Here is a 25,534-nt window from a genome sequence, read left to right as displayed (position 1 = left end):
ATAATGTTCCATTAATTTACCAATGTACACATTTTAATAAATAGTTTCATGTTTAAAGCATGTAGACATTGGAAAATAGGTAAAAGGGATAATTGTTTAAATAATGTACATGTCATATGTTAATATTCTTTATGTTCTTTATTTATTTAGTTGCATTTTTGTGCCATTCGCTAGCAAATTCACTAGCTATCTAGCTAAGACTTGAAACTACTACAGTAGAAGGTTTATGAAAATAAAAGGAATGAAGAAAACAAGCTAGAAAGATTGGTAAATACTGTCATGGCTGAACACACACACAGAGTGAAATCATGAGTGTTAAATTAACTTCTGTACTGTATATGGGTTCACTCAGCCTGGTGTGTGTGTGTGTGTGTGTGTGTGTGTGTGTGTGTGTGTGTGATACATGCTTTATTGGAGCTAATTTAACACTTCTGATTCTATTGCATGGATGAATGAATGCTGGATTGTTTAAAAGCTGTGTGTTTAAGTGTGTGTGTGTGTGTTTCTGCTTGTCTCACCTTCGCAGCCAGTCTGTGTGACCTCAGCGAATGGGTTGTCACACATGTTGCACTGACGACCAATCACGCCTGGTCGGCACTGGCACTGGCCGCTCTCTGGGTCACATGAGCGAGTAAGGGAACCCACTGGGTAACAGTCACAAGGCAGGCAAACGTCACTTCCACGCCGACGATAATGGAATTCCTGGCAATAAATAAATAAATAAATGAATAATAATAAAGTTGATAATAATTTCTGTCTGTCTTTGTAAGCAATTAAATTAATGTACTACATTGTAGAAATTGTATATATTTTTTTTATATTATCGGCACCCTAAAAATGTGTTATTTTTATTATTTTATTATTTTACTTTATCAACCACTGGAAAACACTGGGCGCAAGGCAGGAAAACACTGGACAGGGCCCCCCCCCCCCCCCCCTCCCAGCAGTGGTGTGCTAACACAAAGGACCAGGAGCGTTTCTTTTTGAGGAGTAAAATTGTCATTTTACTGGCAAAGCAACTGTCTTTTAATAATCTAACGTGACTGAAAATAATTTTGGACCTAACTGTAGCTAATATTGAGACTAAAATATTGAGAATAAAATCAGCATGTATGAGAAGAGACCACCGTGTGTTTCCATGGCAATGTGATGAGATAATCCCTAAGTAAGCTTGGTTTCCGAATTAAGCTTAAGTAAATGGTTTGATTTAAATAATATATTTTAATATATGGACCCAAATTGTCTAATGTATGCAAAACGCCCAACCTCCAATACACAGACGGAGAAATTAAACTGCACAAGCGTTAAAAAATAGCCTAAATCCATACATCACAGATTATATCTACAATAATTACAACGGAGTAATAAATGAACTTGGGACAAGCCCAGTGTTTTCAGTCAGTCTCTCTGAATTTAGTCTCTTCTATTACTTTAGGGTGTGTAACGTTGTACAGCGTAACTAATCTTCCTTAATTAAGGCTTTGCACTTGTGAATCAATTACCATATGCCTTACAGGCTGACGATGCAGCCAATTACTGTGTGTGAGTGTGTGTGTGTGTGTGTGTGTGTATGTGTAAGGTGTGAAGGTGCCTAACAAAAGAGACTCTCCTGATACTGATAAGGTCAGCAAGACGATGAGATTTGTTGCCAAGTAATGCAGAATTCTGTGCATAACAGACCTTCATGCAATTGGACCACACTTAATTAACTAACAGTTTATTATACACTAATTAAGCAAATTATTAGGTACACATATCTAGTACGTACATGTATTCATTATTCTATAGGCCACACCTACCGTGCAGATAAACTTTGTGGGTGTACAATTAATGACTGTAGCCCACTGGTGCTTTATACACTTTGTCACCCCCTGTAGACTATTTATCAGTCCACCACTGACCACACAATGATTGGATGGTGAGCCATTTTCAGCACTGAAATGACACTAACATGGTAATTACATGGTTGTGAGTCTTGTTCTGGTATGATATATCAGATGCAGCAGTGTTGGTAGCATTTTGAAATACTGTTTGAAAAGAACACATCCTGTTAGCACTTGTTGTAGGTGTAGCATTATATACTAGGCCTTATTTCTTTTTCATGAACAATGTGTGTTTGATCAGTGGATACCCACTGATCACAGGATGCTGTTGGCATTATATTTTTGAGCAGAGCACTATTCTCCTACCAGCATTGACAGTGTGGTATTTAAAAATCCCAACAATACTGTTGCACATGCTACACTAAAGCCAGAACAACACTCTCATTGCAGTGCAGAGAGTGGTCCAACAACTAAAAACATCTGGTCAGTGGAACATATGGAGGTCTCTTTAGATTGATAAATGGATTGCACACAGCAACAGATAGGATAAAGTTAGTAATTGTATACCCACAAAATTCATCTGTGTGGTAGGTGTAGCTTAAAATATCGAATAAATGTACATGTCATATGTCTATCTGATACAGTGCTAAAAAATAAAAAGTAGACTAAATCACAGATGCAGGGAAGTCCTGGATTCATTAAATGTGTGGTAAAGAATAATTAGTAATACAGAACTCTGGTTGCGTGCTAGTTAAGTGATTACAGTGGTACCTTGTAATTCGACATCCCCTAAACTCAAAATCTTTGAAACTTGACGCCCTTGTTAAAAAAATTTGGTACCCCTTAAACTCGACGTTTTTGACGTTTTCCTTAAACTCGACGTGTGTGCGACTGCCGCTATGATTAGCATTTGGCTTGAGCGGTGCAGTAGAACGTCATCAAAGTGCGACCCCTTAAACTCGACGTTTTTGACGTTTTCCTTAAACTCGACGTGTGTGCGACTGCCGCTATGATTAGCATTTGGCTTGAGCGGTGCAGTAGAACGTCATCAAAGTGCGAATATGAGACGAATCTGCATTTGTGTTTAGCTGTATTTTCCTCCTGTTTCATTTCTAGACTTGTTATAGCTAAGGGTTCTGAGAAATTGTGAGAATCAGCTTTTCTAAGAGTCTAAAACGCTTATCATTAAAAAAAAGGCTTGATGTGACAATGTATTAAAACACAGAAACACTAAACCTCTCCTAATTATTACTGCACATAATTTTCTCCACTAATAAAATTCCTCACTCGTTTTAGTATAATAAGTCACGTTAAGCTTTGTGCGGCACACTCCATAGGAAATAATGGCACAGTCAGCGCAAAAACGGTTTTGCCGCTTCTCACGTGAATGTGCCTTTACTGAACGAAATATGGTATTCCAAGTTCAAGCATCTCCACTAATAAGAAGCATAAGGAAACAAAAAAGAAGTAAAGGTAAAGTGCAGGTTTTGTTGTATTTTAATATTGATTTTACTTGTTTTCAATTGTATTTCAGTGTTTTATATTATATTTGTGTTATTTTCAGTGTATAAGTGCCAAAAACAACCCCATTATTTTGCATTAGCCTAAAATATATGCAGTTCCATGGGACAATGGAACACATTAACAGGTTTCCCATACATCCTTATGGGAAAAAATACCTTGAAACTCAATGCCTTTTAAATTCAACACCACTTTCAGAACCAATTGATGTCGAATTTCAGTTTAGCCAAAAGTGTGTACTTGTGAGAAAAATTTGTGAGTAAGCAGATTTTGTTGAAATAAACATGTCAAAATATAGGTGGGGAAAACATTTGTGTTTTAGGTGTATTACATCTAATATTTACATTTAGCATTTAAAAGACATTTATCTAAAGCGACCCAACTGTGGTAACTTGGACATGGTGGAGACTGAATCAGGAACCCTCTGATCAACAGCTTAGTGCCTTAAATAAAGATATGTTATATTAACACTATAGATATTAACACTAATCAAATACAGTCACTGACAGCCCATTTGGTGTAATGTAAAATTCATGCTTTTGTATTTCTGTTAACTTATATAACGGTCCAGTCATTTGAAGCTCAGAAAAAAACTTCAAAGGCAAAAAGAAAATAAGGATTTCCATCAGGACTGGCAGATTTCAAAAGATCAGACCTCTGGTGGCATCACAGGGATACAGATTAGAGATTAAAGATCAGGGGCTCTGTGAGTCAGTGTCTGAGTGTGTCTATGTGCAAAAAGAAAGCGAGACAGACTAAACCCAAGCCCTGTGTCCTGTGTTGAATGATCTTCAGGAGGCTTCATATGTCAGCTATGTATAATTCTCCCAGAACAAACCCCACCGTGCCATGATGATAATGAGTCAGAATGGGTATCAATGCTGGGATTTACAGATTAGCGTCAGACTGCTGGATTAGAGGATGGGTTATGATTAGAGATGAATGAATTAGAAGGGTGTGCATGTGTGAGCACATAATTGCATTCATTTCAGATTTCTGCGTGTAGAAGCTGATTCCATTGGATAATGGAATTACATGATGAGGAGGAAACGAGATAAAAATGAAATGTGCAGGTGCTCAAGTAGTGCAGCAGGTCAATATGCTAAACTAACACTGAAGACAGTGTGCTTGAGTGTGAATGTCATCAGTGACACCGGCCTGATACAGCTGGCTGTGTCTGAAGAAGGTAAAGTTGAATAGGGTTTCTTCTTATCGCTGCTGCAATAGCAACCTCTGCTATTTGCCGAGGCACCGGCACAACTAGTGGAGTTTTCACATTGGATACATCATGGCTCTCTTACGGTGGTATGGCTCTCTGTAAGAATTTATTGCTAGCTGGGGTAAAAAAACAGCTAGTGGGCTGCTCATATAGCGCAGTAGTCTAATAGCCACCACTGCTGAGTTCTCGAGCTCTCAGTTAGAATCCCAGGTGGTGCTATTGATTGTGCTAGGTGGTGATATCAATTGATTGTGGCTGAGGTTTTATTGCTGCTGTACATCTGCAACCTCTCTCTCCAGATGTGGTACAGCTCTCTGTGAGACTCCGCCACTTTCCACTGTGGGGGAAGTGCAAGTGGCCAAGAAATTGAATTAAAGAATTGGAAACTACTAGATTGGGAAATAAGGGGAAAATGCAACAAAAAGAAATTGAGTCCCAACAACACTGCTGCACCTAATACACTCATGCCAGTACAACACACACTACAATGCCATTGCAGTGCTGAGAATATTACTGGTCAGTGGAGTTCTCATTAGGATCACTTTCTTTTGATAAATGGAGTACAGGGAGTGACAAAGTGTACAGAACAACAGCTGGGCTACAGTCAGTGATTGTATGCTCAGAAAGTTCATCTGCATGGTAGGAGTAGCTCATTAACTAATCAATAAATGTACATAGCAGGTAGATCTACCTAACGTTGTGCTCAGTGAGTGTTTGTGTGTGTGAGCTGGCACCTTGCAGAGACATTGCCCGTTGGTTTTGTTACAGTCTGGGTCAAAGCCTTTGCTGATATCGCAGTGACACGGCCCACAGGTAGGATTACCCCACCAACCCCGCGGACACTGCTGCTCACTCCTGCAATACACACCAATAAAGTGATAATAGTTTAATACATTATATTCTGGTAGTGTAGCAAACTATTTAGTGTGTGTGTGTGTGTGTGTGTGTGTGTGTGTGTGTGTGTTTATACCTGTGCTGGCAGTACTGGCCATAGTGGTTGTCTCCGCAGTCACAAACATACCCGTGGGAGTAGTTGGGTTTTCGGTGGCACTTAGCTTCATTTTCACACGGGTTCAGCTTGCAGGCATCAGTACAGCTTTTACCATAGAAACCTGTAAAATACACATTAATTATAATCAAAATATATTGTTACCCACAGTGATCGACAAGGTTTTATAAAATGCGTATTATACAATACAACCCAGATTCACAGGTTCCCAGAGAAACAAATTGTGTGATTTCAGTGCATTTTAAAAGTCGCATTTTTGACCTTACATGTTATTCTCTGCTTTAAGCACCATACTTCAGTGGATTTGTGCGTAAGGCCAGTCTCACACATTGAAAGTCACATACTGATCTCCGAGTTCCTCCACTTCTGTACAGGCACCTCGGGATACTAACCAGTGTCCCCATCCCCTTTTTTATTCTGGTCTTTTCCCACCCAGACTAGAGGCTAATTTTGTGCTTGCTAGGGGGTGCCCAGCCAACCGGTAGCAGAGCTGAAATTCTAACTCAGGGAGTTTAGAATCCCAGTGCTGGTGTGGAAAGTGGATTATCCTCACTTGGGTGCCCTCAACATATAAATTAAAAATTTGCTTTTTTTTTATTTCTAATATCTAAATAGTAAAGCCCCAAAGTAATTACAATGTAACACATAGTTTTATTTAAGCTTGATAACTAAAAGTTTGATTAAAAGTTACTAACATTTTGATGCTTGTTTTAATGGTGGCATAATTGTCATGTCTTGTGTAGGTTAGCCTTTAGATTTGCAGACAGGTTGTAAACATGAATGATGAATTACTAACTTATTTTGCTTATCAAATCTACATTTGATAAAACTAACAACTTTTCTACAACTTGTAGTAATTATTACAAAGAAAGATAGATTTTCTAGATGTCACTTAGATTTCTGTAGATCTTGGTTTTCTGACCACTCCTATTAGTGGTAAAATACATAAAACCCAGCAAAAAGTAATTCATTGGGTACATCAGACAATCAGTGTTAGCACCAGCTGGCCAAGATAATCTTCCTGTTAAATTATGTAGATATAATAAAAAATTCAGCACGATCAATTTTAAAAATGTACAGCCTTAAGCTAAAGGTTTTATGCTTCTAAATCTTGTAAAGAACACTTTCTCCTTCAGCACTGAAGCTTTTAAATCTATCTAAAAAAATAGGCAGCAGTTATAAGTTGTTTGCTAAATGGTCCAGGACATTACGAGATGGTGATTTATTAACTTTTTCCAGGCAGCAACAGATCAGACCTGTTTCATTGAGCTCTACAGTATAACAGGTGATCATAAGTGCATTTCCTGCACATGTATAGAATAATCATTTCACATGAAATCTAATTCTAAATCTGATTTGATCAATGGGTCTCACTTAAGTAATAAGTAATAAGATAATGTAAAACCTCTGGAAGTCAGTAATCAGATACAAGTACAAGTATTAATGCTTTTAGTCACTTTCCAGAAGTGAGGTGGTAGCATTAAACATTTTAATGAAGTAGCTTGCAAGTAGTTAAACTGTTTTATATCACAGAGCTGTTGAATTATTTTGTATTTATTGTTATATTGTCTTTGTTCTCAAGTTTACTAAATATGTTAAAATGTTTGCATAAAACTAAATAAGGAGTGAAAATTTCTTAATCTTTTAACATATGTTGCAGAATGCTGTCATTTTGGGATGCAGACTTTGTCAGAATCATAAAATTATTGATTATTGAAACTGATTATCACTAGCCGACCATTAATTAATAAGATTAATTAATTAGTAATTAATAATTAATTAATAAGTATTATTTAACTGTCACGAATCAAGCCTCTATGCTCCTGGAGTTTGTTTGTTTATGTGCCACGTCCCTCTCTCCAGGAGCACATGTTTGGAGTGTTTGTTTTCAGTGGCAAGCCAAGGCCATATTCATGGTTTGGTTCTTTGCTCATGTTAATTTGGTTTGGTTTGGCATGCTCTTGTCTAGTCCATGCTCTTGTTCATGCTTACAAACTAATGTTTTTCTGCTTTAAAAACAGCTTAAGATAGCAAATATTATATTTGTGCTACTAATATTTGTGTATATTACATTTTGTTGTGCATAATTCATTTTGTTGTGTTGTACATTTGTTTTGTAAAACTGTAATTATTTGAACAGATTGATTTGAGCACAGTGGTGAATCATGATTCCCTCACCAAAAACCTCAAAAACTTTTTTGGAGTGTGTCGCAGGAATAACATTTTAAATATTTTATATTTACAAACTGCAATAAAGTTGCTCAGAGAAAACATTGGGAATCTTTCTGCCTTTGTCAGTGAAATAAAGATTCAAGAGAATTACCAAATCACGAATTCCTTTTTTTACTGCCTTGTACAAAATGTCCCAACTTTTCTGAAAATAGGGTTTGTATATGGTGGGGGAAAAGCTGGAAATTGATAACTGACAGACTTTGTGTCTAAATGGCATATGAAGTAGCAACTGTATCCTTTTATATATGAAAAAACATATAGCAAAGAGGTATTAAATGTGAGAGAAAAACAGAGAGAGAGAGAGAGAGAGAGAGAGAGAGAGAGAGAGAGAGAGAGAGAGAGAGAGAGAAAATATTACAGAATTATGAGTTGATGCAACATGATGCTAACCTTGACTTCACAGTCACACTATTTAATCCTATTGAACCGAAAGACTTTCTGTCTATAGACTTATGTACAATAAATCCCTCGTCCCTAATCACCTAGCACTTCTCTATTTGATCTTGCTTTCTCCTCATCCCTCTCCCTCCCCCTCTCTCTAACCTTCTCATTTATACTCTCATGTATTCTCTCCTGAAAATCAAGAGCCACTAAATCTTTTCACATTAGACATCTTTTTATATTAAGCACCTTTGTGGTGAATTGGAACACTGATTTTGAGCCAGGCCTTCATGTCCAACATGAATGCCTGATGCACAAACAAGTTTTAAATGAATGGCTACAAATTCCCACAGATACTTCAAGATCCTGTGGAGAAACCTTCTTACAAAAAAGCAGGCCGTTATTGCTTCAAAGGAAGGGGAAGTAACTCCATATTAATGCACGTAGATTAGGAATAGGATGTCTAACAAGCTTATGATCAGGTGTCCACATACCTTTGGACAGATAGTGTAGCTTTCGATATAAGGTATATACAGCTGTATTTCCAGTTACCACTTGGAAGCACTGGGCACAAGGCGGAAACACACTGTGTTGCATTCCCTTCACTCCACTTACTCGCTCCACTAACTTACTCCATTCATTCCCAGGGGCAATTTAGGACATCCAGTTGACCTTCATTTTTGTAAAGCAGAGGATACTGGAGTATCTGGAGAAATCCCACACAGACACGTGGGAGACATTTAAAACTTCTCACAGACAGGGACCAATATTCAGGACCAAACCCAAATCCCACAGACCCATGTTGGTCTGCAACCAATATCCCAGCAATTTCACTCACTAGCTTTATGTAATGTTAGTAACTGCCAGTATTCATAGTTGCCAGTATTCACAGTTGTTCGACCCCCCCCCCCCCCCCTTCCCAAAAAAAAGGCAAGTTCTAGAATGGCAAGAACCCAAAGGAACATTAACCCCCCTCCAATATTCAATTCATGGCTACGGCTTTAGTCTGCACTGTATGTGACAATGATGAGGCAGGATGGAAAACTTGATTACCAGCAGGCATGTTTAGTATACAGAGATGAGAGAGAATTATTTACAGTTAATGCCTGTAGTCCTTGATGTCTCTTTCAGCAGTGAACAATTAATAACACTTAGTACTGATGCAATTTTATAACCATGATGATCAAGTGTGTGTTCTTTGATCAACTTATAAGGTGTAAGACCTCGAGGATGTAGCACAAAGCAGAAACACACTGTGTTGCTTTCCCTTCACTCCACTTATTCGCTCCACTAACTTTCCCCATTCACACCCAGGGGCAATTTAGGACATCCAGTTCACCTTCGTTTTTTGTAAAGCTGAGTATACTGGAGTAACTGGAGAAATCCCATACAGACATGTGGGAGACATTTAAAACTTCTCACAGACAGGGACCAATATTGAGGACCAAACCCAAATTTTGTTGTGCAGCAACCAATATACCAGCATTGTTCAGTTATGCTCAGACAACCCCACTCGCCGTTGAATATACTGATGTAAAAATGATACATGTTTCACTCACTAGCTTTATGTAATGTTAGTAACTGCCAGTATTCATAGTTTTTCGTATTTATAGTTGCCCCCCCCGACAAAAAAGCAAAGCTCTACCCAATAGGCTACCACTGTCCCAGGGCACAGTAATGCTCCCAGCAATATTCAAATATGCTCAACCCACAAAATTATAAATACACATATTCCACTCACTAGCATTGTGTAATGTTAGTAACTGTCAGTATTCCAAGCAGTTGTTGATAATTTATTCAATTCATGGCTACGGCTTTAGTCTGCACTGTATGTGACAATGATGAGGCAGGATGGAAAACTTGATTACCAGCAGGCATATTTAGTGTACAGAGATGAGAGAGAATTATTTACAGTTAATGATTGTAGTCCTTGATGTCTCTTTCAGCAGTGAACTATTAATAACACTTAGTACTGATGCAATTTTATAACCACGATGATAAAGTGTGTGTACTCAAGTGTGTGTTCTTTCATCAAATTATAAGATGTAAGACCTCGAGGATGTAGGACTCTTGTGTTTGCAAGTGTTTGTTCTGACTAACAGGATCTCAGCATCCTCATCCTTTACCTTGCGGTGCTTCCGCATTTGCCATTCTCTCTTCAGTTCATTAGCACAACAAAGAGAGGTGCCCGCTCTACAAAGTTTGATAGTTTTGCATTAATCCCTGACTGTACAGAAATAAATAGGTGTTAGAATATCAAGAAATCTTAAATAAATATTGGTGCTCAGATCTTCCACTTCAGTGTCATTTGCTGAGTCTGAGTGCGCACTGGGAAGAACTCATTAAACAAAGACAGTCAGAGTAAGCTTCAGATTTATTGTAGTAAGAATTGAGCTTAAATAGCTGATGTGTACATTAGAATGTGAGCCAATAACTAAGCTTAGTGAAATTTTAATGGTAGAGCACAAAGAGAATTATTTACGAGCATAGCCCAGAACTTAGTTAATTGTTAGGGGTGTTGGGGTTGTTAACATTTGGAGGAGGTACAAAACCTGTTAAAACATGTGTTGTGGTTAGCTATTGCTGAAATGAACACCTCTTTTGTAACACAGAGGTCAAAGGAGAAAGTTTATGGACGTCTTGATATTTTACCTAACAGGAGGCATGGTGGTACATGACCAAGTTACTGTGGATCTACATTCTTTATCTCAGTTCACTGTCATTCGGTTGAGGCACATTATCACTGTATTCTCCCGAAAAACAAGCAACAAAGCAGACTGGCCACTCTAAATGTCTCTAGATGTGAGTTAACAAGTGAGAGAGTAAATTAGTGAGTGCATTTATGTCCTACGATGGACAGCATGCCAATTTATGTCCTACGATGGACAGCATGCCAGACACCACAGAACAGTTATTTCCTACAATCAATAAGTCATTAGCTGTTGTTGGTCAGCTCTAAATGTTCTGGAGTAGGCATGTGAAAACCCTCACTCTCTCAGTCTGGCAGCTGTCCTGTGAGATAAGAAACCTTTAAACAACAAAGACACTTTAACAAATAAAAGAAATAAAGTAGTATTATAAAAGAAGTATTCAAATGAGCTGGTTTTGGGAGATAAAAAAACAATCTTAACCCCTGGGCAAATCCTGATAATTAGTTAAGACTTTGTGTAAAATGAAGTTAAAAGAAGAATCTTTGATTTGTTAATTCTCTTGAATATTTATTTAACTGACAACCGTTCTGATCAACTTCACTGTATTTTGTTAATAGAAACACGTCTAGAATCTGATGCCTGAAACTCCAGAATGCTCCAAGTATTCTGGGACAGAGGCAAAACAAAAGTGAAAAGTTTATAGACTATTACAGTGTTCCATTATAAGCAAGTGAATTGGTAACAGGTACGGGAATCATGATTGGGCATAAAAGGAGGATCCACCAAAGGATCAGTCATTACAAGCAATGATGGGTCGTGGCTCCCCAACATGAATCACTGAGCTAATCATGTCTGTATGTAGATGCCCAACAGGGATTTGAAGCATGAGCAGCAGCGGCACTGGGCTTGTGTAATTTCCTGCCTGAATCCAGGTGTTCAAAGCATTTAGAGAGGTATCTCAGAACAGATAGAATGCCTCAGCCAGCCCTCCTCATCCCCTGCCCCCCACCTGCAGATATAGTCAATCATGTCCATATGTAGACACCCAGCTGGCTGATAGCACCGTTGGGGATTTGAAACCTAGATTCCAGCAGAAGTGGGCTAGTGCATTTTACCGCTGTACCACCTGAGTGCCTCTAATTATACATTATACAAAATAATTCAACACCAAAATCTAAAAGTACGAGGACTGTTTTACAGTGTGTATGCAATAATTTAGCATGTTTGTAATTAACAAGCTTGCTTAGTGGTTGTGGGAACTGAGTCTCAGTAACTGGTGAGTGTGGAAATCACAGAGGAGTGCACACTACAAGTTCTAGTCACAAAATGTATCAACATCAAACTGGAACACGATGTGCATCTGTGAGGGATGTTATCAACAGACATACAGAAACCTTCATTTTACCTGGTTCGCAGATGCAGGAGGGGCGTTCCCAATCATCAGTGCAGTGACTGTGGGTGGGGCAGGAGGAGGAGCTGCAAGTGTTGCCGACATTACAGCCAGGCTCTGCTTTGAGAGTTTTCGAGGGGCGAGGCAAGGCAGGGGAATCCGGACGAACTCCTAAACGTACTCCCTTCAAAGACACATTTAAATTAGACCTGTCATAGACTGTTTAATCAGTAATAACTATAATCATAGCATTTGTATTGCACTGACAACCTCCAACTCATACATGACATCCATTGTAAAAATTACAAGTTATAACATGCACAGTAGAACACACTTTACCCCAAGTATTCCTCTGCCACTAATGCCAGTGCCTCAACAAGAGCGTTAAAGTAGCAATGAGGTGATACCTTACCTAGCCTTCGCTTACCTTCAGATACGGCCAATGGTTGCACTGCTCACACTTAAACGTGGCACTGAATAATGAATATAATGCTAAAATAATTATCTTTTCTATACTTTCTATCTTCTTCTTCATCATTGAGACAAAAGTGGGAGCACGTTTTTTATTTATTTATTAGGATTTTAACCTTTTTTACACAATTTAGTTACATTCATGACAGAAACGGTAGTTACTTATTACATAAGGTTTATCAGTTCACAAGTTTAATGTCAAACACAGTCATGGACAATTTAGTATCTCCAATTCACCTGACTGCACGTCTTTGGACTGTGGGAGGAAACCAGAGCTCCCGGAGAAAACCCACGCAGACACTAGGAGAACATGCAAACCCCACGACCTTCTTGTTGTGACCTCCTGTCTGAGCCACCGTGCAGCCCCCGTGTTTTTTAAAGGCTAGTCCACACTCACAATGAGACATTTTTAACTGTTGATTAGGAAGCTGAGGAAGCATCAATATTGTAGCGCACCTGTATACAGCCGCGTATTCCACTCTGCACCTCTCCAGATCCTAAAACTCCTCCCACATGCAGGTGCTTCACCTTTAGCCCATGAATTTCATTGCCCACCATCACCGTGCCCTATTAGAGAAGTGAGTCAAAGAGAGAAAGGGGATTAGAGGGAGAGTAAGGTTCACAAAAAGCAAGAGATTTGCAATTTTATCTGCATAAAGGTACACATAAAAGTTCTACCTGGACACTACAATGTGCCCGAATTAAAAATAAATATATATATACAGTATATAGTGCACTTAATTTGCATGGTCAAGGTGGAGAAAATCCATCAACAAAGACAACATGCAATAATTATTTCTTTATATTATATCGAAAAACTAGTTATGGCATAGAGGGGGTTGAGATATAACAGAAAAGCTTCCCTTCTTTCACAGGAGACTACAAGTTTGATCTTTCGCAATATAATAGCTATCTTTACCAGAGAATTCAAGATGGAATACTTGGCCCTGCTCTCTGAGAAGGGAAAATGACCTTTCTCAGTCCTCTAAGCAATCAATATGACACAAGCCAACAAGATTTATGGGGCCATGGATTTTTGTTCATAAAAAAGGGGCAGTTAGTGTTCAATTCCAAATAGTTAGTGTGCCCGGTGACACTGCATGCACTGCATTTAAAAAAGAAAAGAAAGAAAGAAGAAAAATGTGGTGCCATGAAAATGTTGTATTGCAGGAGAATCTTTGTGGATTGGAAATGGTCAATTACTAAATTTGGAGAAAAATTGAATCTTTGTGTGTAATTGTGTGTAATTCTGCTTGTGTACCTGGTACAATCCAAAATCAAGTCTGACAGTAGCCACATAGCGGGTCTCTCGTCCACTGCGTATGTCTCGAAGCTCCAGCTGCAGGTCGTGCCAGCGTCCGTCACACACCTGAACCTGGTCAAGCCGTAAACGCACAGGTTGTGCTGACCTCCGTGCCACGGAGAACACCAGGTGCCCCGCTGTGAGCTACAATTACAAACAGCCTCTAGATTAATATAACACACTGTACTGGAGATCAGTTCAGCTCATAACCCACCACACACAAATTTAATAAAGGGGTTCTAAATGTGATTTAACTCTGACTTATATTAAAACTGTAGAGTAAACAAGTTCTCACTCACAGATTCAAAAATTTCTTTATTGATCTAAAGCAATACTGCAATCCCCAATTTCTTCCACATTCTCTTGTGCAACCCTGTTCCAGCTCTATAGTCTTCCAGCCTCTTGATGATTTTAAATCACATAGTTTGTTCTACTCTGCTGCTGAAATTCTCATTTATGTCAGTTTCTATCTACTTGGATTACTGAAAATCCTCTTTAGTCTCCCCAGATACTCTAAATTGTTTAAAATAAAGTTGGTTAGCATCTCACTAATACTTGAACAGGGTATCTCAGCTTCACAATCTTTGCTGGCTTTCAGTTATACAACACTTTCTCCTCAGAAGAAATCAATTTCATCCCCTATAAAAAATGTATTTCATCTTATCTCAGTTATATCCATCCTTCTTAATCAATACTTAATGGAAGCCCATGAGAAGATAAAAGGAAACACGTAAAGCAAGTAGCAGCTGGAATTATACCCAGATCTCTGTGCATATATGTGGCCTGATGCCACCCTTTATTATTATTTTTATTATTATTATTATTATTATTATTTTATATGACTGGTGTTTGCCTGTTTGTTTATAATTCGTATTTAATTCATTTTTGGTTGTACTTGCGGATGGTTTTACACGTTTTCTATAATTTTTTATAAATAAAACATAGAATCTGTGGTTTCTCTAGAATTCTCCTAAATCTTCATTTAACTCCAAATTTCCAATGTTTTTACTGATCAACCTCATTGTATTTTGTAAATAGAAACACAGAGGGGTGTTTGCCCCTGTGTTTCATCATCTTTCCTATTAATAAGACTTTTTTAATGGTTTGGGAACGGAGGACACTAATTGTTGCAGTTTTGCAAGTACAATGTTTCTCTATTTTTGTTTAATACGAGACTTGAGCTGCTCAACAGCCCATGGTTGCCACCGTCTGATTCTCCTCTTCATGCTGCACCATACACCGACTAGGTATAACATTATGACCACTGACAGGTGAAGTGAATAACACTGATTATCTCTTCATCACGGCACCTGTTAGTGGGTGGGATATATAAAGCAGCAAGTGAACATTTTATCCTCAAGGTTGATGTGTTAGAAGCAGGAAAAATGGGCAAGTGTAAAGATTTGAGTGAGTTTGACAAGGGCCAAATTGTGATGGCTAGACGACTGGCTAGACGATCTCCAAAACTGCAGTTCTTGTGGGGTGTTCCCGGTCTGCAATGGTCAGTATCTATCAAAAAAAGTCCAACAGTGGTAAACCAGGTCATGGGAGACCAAGGCTCGTTGATGCACGTGGGGAGCAAAGGCTGGCACGAGTGGTCCGATTCAACAGACAAATTGCTGAAGAAGTTAATGCTGGTTCTTATAGAAAGTACAAAAATGTAGACTTATCTGACCAGAGCACACATTTCCATTTTCTTTCATTTCATCTGAGATGAGCTCAAGCCCAGAAAAATCTTGAGGCACTTTTACTTTAAAATTGATGTACGGCTTTTACTTTGTGTATCAGAGTTTGAGGTTGAGGGCTGTGTTAAGTGACTATGGTTTTCTGAAGTACTTCCAAACACATCAGGCTACATTTACCACAGTAGCATTACAGTTTCTCATTTAAAGCCATCTGACAGCTGACAGATTAGCCCTATACAGACTGAGATCTCTTCAGATTTCCTAAATCTGTTCACAATATTATGAATGGTAGATGGTGAAACACTAAATTATTTGTAATCTTGCATTTAAAAATGTTCTTTTTAAACTGATTGGCAATTTTCTCCTGAGGTTTGGCACAAAGTGTTGGGACTTGACCCATAATTGCTTACAAAGCTTTTACTGTTATTTTGCCCCTGTGTAAACTTTTTGGAGTGTGTTGAAGACATTAAATTCTAAATGTGTTTCTATTTACAAAATGTAATAAAGTTTCAAGGAAATTAATTAATAATAAATTCTTTTATAATTTTATAAAATCTGTTTTCGGAAATGAAGTTTGTATTTTTATTAAATACTTTTTCTATATTTTGCTCTCTTTATTACCTTCAATGTCATTAATGTGCCCACAGTCCAGCAAGCTTTATAACACCACGGACTGCTATGCAAGAAAGAGAAGCCCCTGTTCCGACTTTTTCAGATTAATGTTCTCAGCAGCAAATTTCATTCAGGCTTTAAGATACCAATTTTGGTGCAGAGGGGTTTTTTTTCTGTAAGAATCTATTCAGAATCTTTTTGTCTGTATGTCATATCAGTTAAAGAAACAAACAAACACACACACACACACACACACACACACACAAGAACACAGTAAAGCTACACCCACCTGAAAGATTAGATGTGTATACTGTTCTGCCTGAGCCTGGAGAAGCACCCCGTCTTTGGCCCTCGTGCGAAACACTAAACCCATGTACCAGGGTGCACTGATAGTGACATCATTCTTTAGATCCCACCACAGCACACTGTTACCCAGGAAACGGTAAGGGTGGGGCATCACTGCAAAGAGGTCAGGTCATATAATCAGCAACTAGCACTACTAAAGCATTGATCATATATCACCCTAAATCAAAGCTATAATCTGTAATCTTTTACTGCCAGTGATCCAAACCAGCTAACTGTCTTCGTCTTTCAGCCCGCTGTGTTTATTTTGCTAACAGAAGGCAAGATGTCTTGCCCCATGCAGCGTTTCACCAAGTGATCTCTTGAATATTTAATACCATATGCACAAAATCCCAACAACTTCAGACATTGTGATTATTCTAATTGAATAAATCAAGTATAAAAAGAGACAAAGACAGACGGTATGAGAAACGACTGAGGAGATGAAGTAGCTACATTTCAATTTACAGCAGCTGCCTTCAGATACAGTAACAATCAATATAATCATAACCAAGACATTACATTTACCTGTTTAAAACCAAGACTTTTCAAATATTGTCCTGCTAATGACCTTTATAGTCCTGGGGTAGTCTACTATACACAGACTCAGTCATTAGAGGTCAAGTAGATTGGCAAGTGATATTTAGTAAGGATTCAGGATTTAGCAATAGCACTGAATGTTTCAATACCACATTTATAAAAAAAAGTTTTCTTCCTTTAACAACAGCTTCTTTAAAAAGTCTTACTGGCCATTATGTCTTTTGGTTTATAATACATTTTACCCAAGCCATATGGCAGAACCCTTAGTGACCACAATAGGATAATGTAGTAAAGTGTTCAAAAGAGGAACTGCTCTAACAGTAATGGTGAAGCTGCAGTTTGTTCGACTAAAATGCAGTAGCAGCATTTTAAAGAGTTGATGATAACTATAGTTTGGGTTAAATATTATAATTAAGGCCCTACCTAATTCACAGCCCTAAAAATCACATAACTGACCGTGAAATGAGCCATTTTCTGTGTAATATGAAATTTGATGTGAAACTTCACATAGCTTATGAAATATGTGGTGCAATATGAGGCGTTCAGCAATCATAAGTAGGTGTAACAGATTTTTCTGTTGTGTAGTGTGCTGACAATGTTTGATGTATGTGTTTACATATTGAGTGTATTTTGTCCTTTTGGCGATTCTATAAGCAATGGAAAAGTGTGCTTCTTTACACATATGGTCTCTCTGTAGTCTGCGCCTCAAAAGAACAAGCCAGTAACAGTTTGTCTAAGTACAGTTTATTTTTTTCTTTAGAAACTCAGCAAACTCTAAAGACGCTCGGTTACATTAGCAATCGGTTGTCCAAGATGTCGAAGTCTAAAGCAGCTAAAACACTTATTCAGGTAACTCCCAACCAATTTTGTCCCAGGTGTCGGGGAAGGGGGGGGGGGGGGGGGGGGGGTCGAAACTTGGTTGGAAATTTTCGTCTTTGTAAACCTAGAACATTTAGCTACGGTCTCATTCAACTAATAAGGTTGGTTGTGCTGTGTATTTTAGCCTAACATATTCTATAATTCATTTAATGAGTTATTTAATGATTGCTGTGAAATGGCACTTTTCTTTAATTAAAATTAAATTAAAAATTAATGATTAAATATTGATTATAATAAAATAATTACAGGAAGATATGTGTACAATTTCATTTGCTAACAATAGCATTAGAGTATTTTGCCGCATGCCCCAAAAGGTCAGACTCTGCTAATGGTTTTATATTAAATACTGCTCTTATGAAGAGTTCTGAGTAGCCAGCTACAGTACATCTCTGTTAATAAGTCGTTTTAAATATGTGCTTGACATATACAGTGTATCACAAAAGTGAGTACACCCCTCACATTTCTGCAAATATTTCATTATATCTTTTCATGGGACAACACTATAGACATGAAACTTGGATATAACTTAGAGTAGTCAGTGTACAGCTTGTATAGCAGTGTAGATTTACTGTCTTCTGAAAATAACTCAACACACAGCCATTAATGTCTAAATAGCTGGCAACATAAGTGAGTACACCCCACAGTGAACATGTCCAAATTGTGCCCAAATGTGTCGTTGTCCCTCCCTGGTGTCATGTGTCAAGGTCCCAGGTTAAATTTGGTGTTTTGGGTACAATTCTCTCATACTGGCCACTGGATATTCAACATGGCACCTCATGGCAAAGAACTCTCTGAGGATGTGAGAAATAGAATTGTTGCTCTCCACAAAGATGACCTGGGCTATAAGAAGATTGCTAACACCCTGAAACTGAGCTACAGCATGGTGGCCAAGGTCATACAGCGGTTTTCCAGGACAGGTTCCACTCGGAACAGGCTTCGCCAGGGTCGACCAAAGAAGTTGAGTCCACGTGTTCGGCATCATATCCAGAGGTTGGCTTTAAAAAATAGACACATGAGTGCTGCCAGCATTGCTGCAGAGGTTGAAGACGTGGGAGGTCAGCCTGTCAGTGCTCAGACCATACGCCGCACACTGCATCAACTCGGTCTGCATGGTCGTCATCCCAGAAGGAAGCTGACGCACAAGAAAGCCCGCAAACAGTTTGCTGTTTGGTCTGACGAGACCAAGATAAACTTGTTTGGCTCAGATGGTGTCCAGCATGTGTGGCGGCGCCCTGGTGAGAAGTACCAAGACAACTGTATCTTGCCTACAGTCAAGCATGGTGGTGGTAGCATCATGGTCTTGGGCTGCATGAGTGTTGCTGGCACTGGGGAGCTGCAGTTCATTGAGGGAAACATGAATTCCAACATGTACTGTGACATTCTGAAACAGAGCATGATCCCCTCCCTTCGAAAACTGGGCCTCATGGCAGTTTTCCAACAGGATAACGACCCCAAACACAACCTCCAAGATGACAACTGCCTTGCTGAGGAAGCTGAAGGTAAAGGTGATGGACTAAACCCAATTGAGCACCTGTGGCGCATCCTCAAGTGGAAGGTGGAGGAGTTCAAGGTGTCTAACATCCACCAGCTCCGTGATGTCATCATGGAGGAGTGGAAGAGGATTCCAGTAGCAACCTGTGCAGCTCTGGTGAATTCCATGCCCAGGAGGGTTAAGGCAGTGCTGGATAATAATGGTGGTCACACAAAATATTGACACTTTGGGCACAATTTGGACATGTTCACTGTGGGGTGTACTCACTTATGTTGCCAGCCATTTAGACATTAATGGCTGTGTGTTGAGTTATTTTCAGAAGACAGTAAATCTACACTGCTATACAAGTTGTACACTGACTACTCTAAGTTATATCCAAGTTTCATGTCTATAGTGTTTTCCCATGAAAAGATATAATGAAATATTTGCAGAAATGTGAGGGGTGTACTCACTTTTGTGATACACTGTAACTCAGTGATATGTTTAATATTATTTTTACAGGTTGCTACAGACTTTGTGTTCTACCGTTGGAATGGAGCAATTTTTATCTTGGAAGCACATTAATATATTCCAAATGTGCTGCAAACCTGTACAGTTTCTTTTTATTGAAACACAATGACTGAAAGACAGAATTCAGTGGAACAGAAAATGATGTGTGTGGTTTATTTCCTACCGTGGCTACAGTCCTTGCCTCCAAACCCTAGTGGACAGTCACAGGAGAACGTCTCCCAGCTCACCCTGCATGTGCCTCCATTCTTACACGGGTTTGACTTACAGAACGGCAACTTGGCACTGCAGCCTGTAACAACCAGATGAATAAATCTCATCATAAACTACTAAACCACCAACAGACATCAATAACATAATTACTATCACATTTAACATAAAGTTTAACATCAGTAAAAATGATCATTTCGCATACGCACCCGGCAAGGTGCCATTGTTAGCCACAAATACTGCCATGTCCACGAGTCTGTTGTCAATGTGTAGGTCTTTCATACAGCCAATAAATTCTCTTGTTCCAAATGGAAAATTGTCTGGAACATTTGGCACACCACCAAGAAACAATGGCCCAGTCAGGTCCAATGATCTAGAAAAAGAGTCATGGAAAAGAGTGAAAGAGAAGATAGTTATTACGGGTACATTTAAACATATGACATTAAATATTCATTTGTATTGGGGGTGTTGTGACATTTTATTTTTATTGTTTACAGTATAATTAACACTACACTTTAACACGCTTTGGTTTTACCTATTATTCTTGGAAAATAGTTCCATAAAATTTATTTATTGATTGTAATTGTTTCTACTTTTTACTTTCTTTTGTTTACTTTTTTACAATAAGGTTGTCATGTGTGCTGCTGCCTTGTGCATGAACAAGCCAAAGAAAATTTAAACAGTTCTATCTTCTACAACTTGTTTTGGCAAGTTGCTGTGCACAAAAAAAAGTATGCTGACATTTTTCCAAACTGATGCTACAAAAATTCTGCAGTGCTACCCAAAGCATTTCTTCTAAACAGCTCTTTTTAGTGGTGACTATAGTAAAAACCTGACTAAATGTGCACGCCACACTAAACAGTGACCCAGACAACACAAACAATGCATCAGAACAAAACACAAAACAAAATATACTTAGTTAATAAAAATGACGGCAATCTGGTCATACTGCGATTTACAAGAGTAATGTAAAGCCTCCACAAGGGATGTTTGTGTACAAGTTAATGTGCCTGTTAAAATTCAAATTATTAAATTATTAATATTTTTCTCTGCAACCCTTTTTTTGGCTTGCAACCCACCCAAGGGTCGCGACCCAGGTAATACATTAGCCCACTACTGCTAGGAGTTTGTGTTTCAGTAGTGCTACCAGCCTGTGTGGGTACCCAACAGACACAAAAGCATAGATATGGTACGCTTTTACTGCCATGCTATGTGTGTATAATAATGTATGTATGTATATATGTATTTATGTACTCACTTCTTACTGCTGCTCTGTTTACCCTGGGCTGCACAACTGTAGTTTCCCAGCTGAACACCAAACCTCAGTGAGATGGCAGTGTCACAGTCATCCACGCTCACCACCGCTACTTTCTCATCTGACGGACCCTGCACCCCACCATTAACGGTTCGTTTAGGCTGCAACACACATACACAGAGACATTTATGTATTAAATAAATAAGCATGGATTAATAAGCACAAGCCAGATCTTCAAAGTATTTAGTAGATCTCTCATCAAGTCCCATCTCCGGCACTATTATACATGAAAAAGGAATAAAACATGCACACCTTCACACACATACCTTGTTATAGTAATGGATATGGACAGTATGCCAGTTTCCATCATTCACTCCTCCCGGCAGGTACGGGCTCACCTGTGTGGATGTCTCACCTGGGCAAAGAATAATAAGAAATGATATCGATAACCCATTTTTAATTACCATTTTAAAAATGTATATGTATAAAAAAAGAGTAATTTAACTTTTACATCTAAACTGAGCCCAGACTGAATGATTAGGTTTGTACACTGGATTCATATATAACACACATTTTTGCAACAAAACTAAAAATCTGAAAATAGACACAAAATGCATGATGCTTCAAGCTAAAGGTCTGTACTGAATGTCCAGGGCTGGATGCTAATAATAATACCAAGCAGTGCTAGATATCGTCTAGAGTTCATGTGCCCAAAACAGCAGAATTCCAGGTAGACAAGAGAGAAGACCAAAAGCACTGATTTCCAGTAAATCCATGCACCAATACTTTTATTGCACCACTTAAGTCTAATCAGATAAAGCCAGCACTCCAGATTGCTGCTGAGAATTCAATCTGCCTGCACTTCCGTACATAATCCTCAGTACAGGCACTTCACAAAAACAGGCACGAAGGCTGTACTTCATTTATGCAAATAGACACTTCTTTTGAGCCAATTTGTTTTTAAGGGTCAGTGTTGATGCTTGGCCAAAGGCTTTACAGCATCACATGTTTAACATTAACATTTAACATTGGGAAAGTAAGTGCTTTCTCAGTTAATTTACTGTAGTACATGTAGACAACAATCTGACCATGAATCTACTGGAACCCTGCTAGAATAAAGACATACACCAAACAGGTATAACATTATGACCACTGACAGGTAAAGTGAATAACACTATTATCTCTTCATCACGGCACCTGTTAGTGGGTGGGATATATTAGGCAGCAAGTGAACATTTTATCCTCAAAGCTGATGTGTTAGAAGCAGGAAAAAGCATCTCCAAAACTGCAGCTCTTGTGGGGTGTTCCCGGTCTGCAGTGGTCAGTATCTATCAAAAGTGGTCCAAGGAAGAATAAGTGGCAAACTGGCAACAGGGTCATGGGCGGCGAAGGCTGGCCCATGTGGGCCTAAACATAGCCCATCCAACAGACGAGCTACTGTAGCTTAAATTTCTGTAGCTCAAGTTAATGCTGGTTCTGATAGAAAGGTGTCAGAATACACAGTGCATTGCAGTGTGTTGTGTATGGGGCACAAAGGGGGACCAACACAATATTAGGAAGGTGGTCATAATGTTTTGCCTCATCAGTGTATATCTAAAACAGAGGATTTTTTTTTTGTTCAGAGGCAATTCACTATACTACCTGGGTGTAGTACAGGAAAGAGCCTTCGTGCTGTTGTTCTTAAATTCTGATGGGTGGATCAAGACAAGCCAGGCTTCTGGCTTAAAAGGGTATATAGCACAGAACAGGGTTTGCTAAAGTGCTCTAATTTTTGGCTTTGTAGACAAGCCTAATTGTTTTAAACTGAATGAGTGAGCTTAAGAAGTGGGGTGATGAAAAACCAAATGTGTATCTGCATTTTAATCAGTTGCAGAGGTCTGATGGAAGACCAGCTAAAAGAAAGTCACAACTAGTCGAAAAAACATAAAAAATTCATCATTCGTTTTGGCTTTTGTTTTTGAAGAATGCCATAAAACAACCTATATGTTTTCTGTTATTTAAAACTGTAATATAAAGACCTCTGCTGATTTATGTAACACTGTGATATGTTCGATCTATGTAATTGGTTAAAATATACAACCCCAAATCAGAAAAAGTTGGGACAGAATGGAAAATGCAAATAAAAATGCAGTTTTCCTTACATTTACTTTGACTTTTATTTGATTGCACCAAAGATGAAAAGGACCATCTAGACTGTTATCAGCAACAAGTCCAAAAGACAGGGTCTGTCATGATATGGGGCTGTGCTGCCTTCAAGACATCATCTTTTCCATGGACGTCCATATATTTTTCAACAAGGCAATGCAAAACCACATGCTGCACACATTACAAAGGCATGGCTGCGGAAGAAGAGGGTACGGGTACTGGACTGGCCTGCCTGCAGTCCTGACCTGTCCCCAATAGACAATGTGTAGAGAATTTTGAAATGAAAAATGCGACAACGACGACCCGTACTGTTGCACATCTTAAGACGTGTTTGCAGGAAGAATGGGACATTGAATGAAGACCTGAAACACTAAATCACTTGGTATCCTCTGTGCCAAAACATCTTTTAAGTGTGGTGAAAAGGAATGGCAACTTTACAAAGTGGTAAATGCTCTACTGTCCCAACTTTTTTTGGAATGTGTTGCAGGCCTGAAATGCAGGAATGGATGTTTATTAATAAATTAAATAAAGTTGACCAGACAAAATATGAAATATCTCAGGTTCATCCTGTCTGCAATGAAGTAAAAGTCAAAGTAAATGTAAGAAACTCTGTGTTTTATTATTATTTGCATTTTCCATGCTGTCCCAACTTTCTCTGATCTGGAGTTGTAAATACAGTACATAAATGCCCAAAGGTTTCCTCTTATAGTACAAGATAAAATAGTTAATGGTAGCTAGGTGGTTAGCTAAGATTCAGACCAACAGAAAATATTGTACATGGCCAACAGAAGTCTAGAGTCAGATCAAATAATACTACAAATAATAAAATATGTCCATAAAAGCACATACACATTTCACACATTTACACACCTGTGGAGTATTTCAGCACCACTTGTCCATCCAGTATCTCCAGAGCCAGAAAATCATGCTTCTCATTAAATCGACCATTATAAAACAGCAGCCCACTGCTCTCCAGAGTAGCAAACCTGTAAACCCCACAATCAATCAATAACAATATTTCATATACAATAGCACATTTCATGTAAAATCTATGTAAGGGATGTACCGATGTTGTTAGTTATTGTGGTCATGCCTTTAAGGAACCCGCACAAGAAAGTGTTTTGACTAAAGAAAGCCGCTTGACTACGTGAACATGTGTGCTCATGTGTAACTGATTGAAGGTAACACAGAAAAAAAAGGTTATACAGAAGGAAAAAGCTTGAGATGAAAAGCAGTGAAAAAATGTTCTGGTCTACCAAGGGAGATGTGAGTGAGTGAGTGCCGTTCTCGTGTAGTTATTGTTGGCATTTGCTAAATAAAATATCAATGTTTCAGCCAATATGAGGATTAAAAGCCAACATCCATTTTATGCCCTTGGCACTATGGCAACCAAACCAATCAAAAAAAGACAGCTGGGATATAGCACTCACAGGAGGAGAGGTATGAACACGGTGAGATGATGAAAGAACACAGTAAGGAACAGGATGAAAGAGATGGAGAGCATAGAACTGGAAACAAAAAGAAGATGAGAAAGGAAAAAGAGAGAGATACAGATAGAGACAGAATGCTGGCAGGATTTATATCAAAGGTTATCTCTTTTAGCCCAGTATTTCGTTTTGTGACTCATGGATAGAAGACACTGATCCTGATTCAAAATAAAACGTGTATGAAAATGTTAAAAACTTAATAACATTAAAATCTGATTGTACAGTTTGCTGCAGTAACTGTGTCTAGAAGGAATCCATTCTAAAGCAAATTAACATTTTAAACTGTCAGTATATGTAATAATAGGGTGCTTAGATGAATGGTGGGATCAGGGTTCGAATCTAAGCAGGTACTATTATCTGACGGGGTGCCTACACTGAGA

At 38.6% G+C, this 25,534-nt stretch overlaps 1 protein-coding gene across 1 annotated transcript in view; it reads right to left on the bottom strand.

The window, feature by feature from the left end:
* Window positions 1-25,534, bottom strand: part of celsr3 (cadherin, EGF LAG seven-pass G-type receptor 3) — an 89,003-nt gene that overhangs the window by 30,129 nt on the left and 33,340 nt on the right. Inside the window, exons 5-16 of the mRNA XM_062999080.1 lie at window positions 24,538-24,653; window positions 21,849-21,937; window positions 21,526-21,683; window positions 20,477-20,640; window positions 20,224-20,349; window positions 16,587-16,756; window positions 13,959-14,144; window positions 13,154-13,264; window positions 12,242-12,410; window positions 5,534-5,675; window positions 5,298-5,418; window positions 519-702 (exon numbers count right to left, since the gene is read on the bottom strand). Coding sequence (XP_062855150.1) covers window positions 519-702; window positions 5,298-5,418; window positions 5,534-5,675; window positions 12,242-12,410; window positions 13,154-13,264; window positions 13,959-14,144; window positions 16,587-16,756; window positions 20,224-20,349; window positions 20,477-20,640; window positions 21,526-21,683; window positions 21,849-21,937; window positions 24,538-24,653 — 1,736 coding nt within the window. The remainder of the gene's footprint in view (window positions 1-518; window positions 703-5,297; window positions 5,419-5,533; window positions 5,676-12,241; window positions 12,411-13,153; window positions 13,265-13,958; window positions 14,145-16,586; window positions 16,757-20,223; window positions 20,350-20,476; window positions 20,641-21,525; window positions 21,684-21,848; window positions 21,938-24,537; window positions 24,654-25,534) is intronic.

Source organism: Trichomycterus rosablanca, chromosome 7, assembly GCF_030014385.1.
Source record: "Trichomycterus rosablanca isolate fTriRos1 chromosome 7, fTriRos1.hap1, whole genome shotgun sequence".
NCBI classification, from domain to species: Eukaryota; Metazoa; Chordata; class Actinopteri; order Siluriformes; family Trichomycteridae; genus Trichomycterus; species Trichomycterus rosablanca.
Note: the sequence above shows the minus strand (reverse complement) of the source record. Positions and strands in the feature narration are given on the sequence as shown.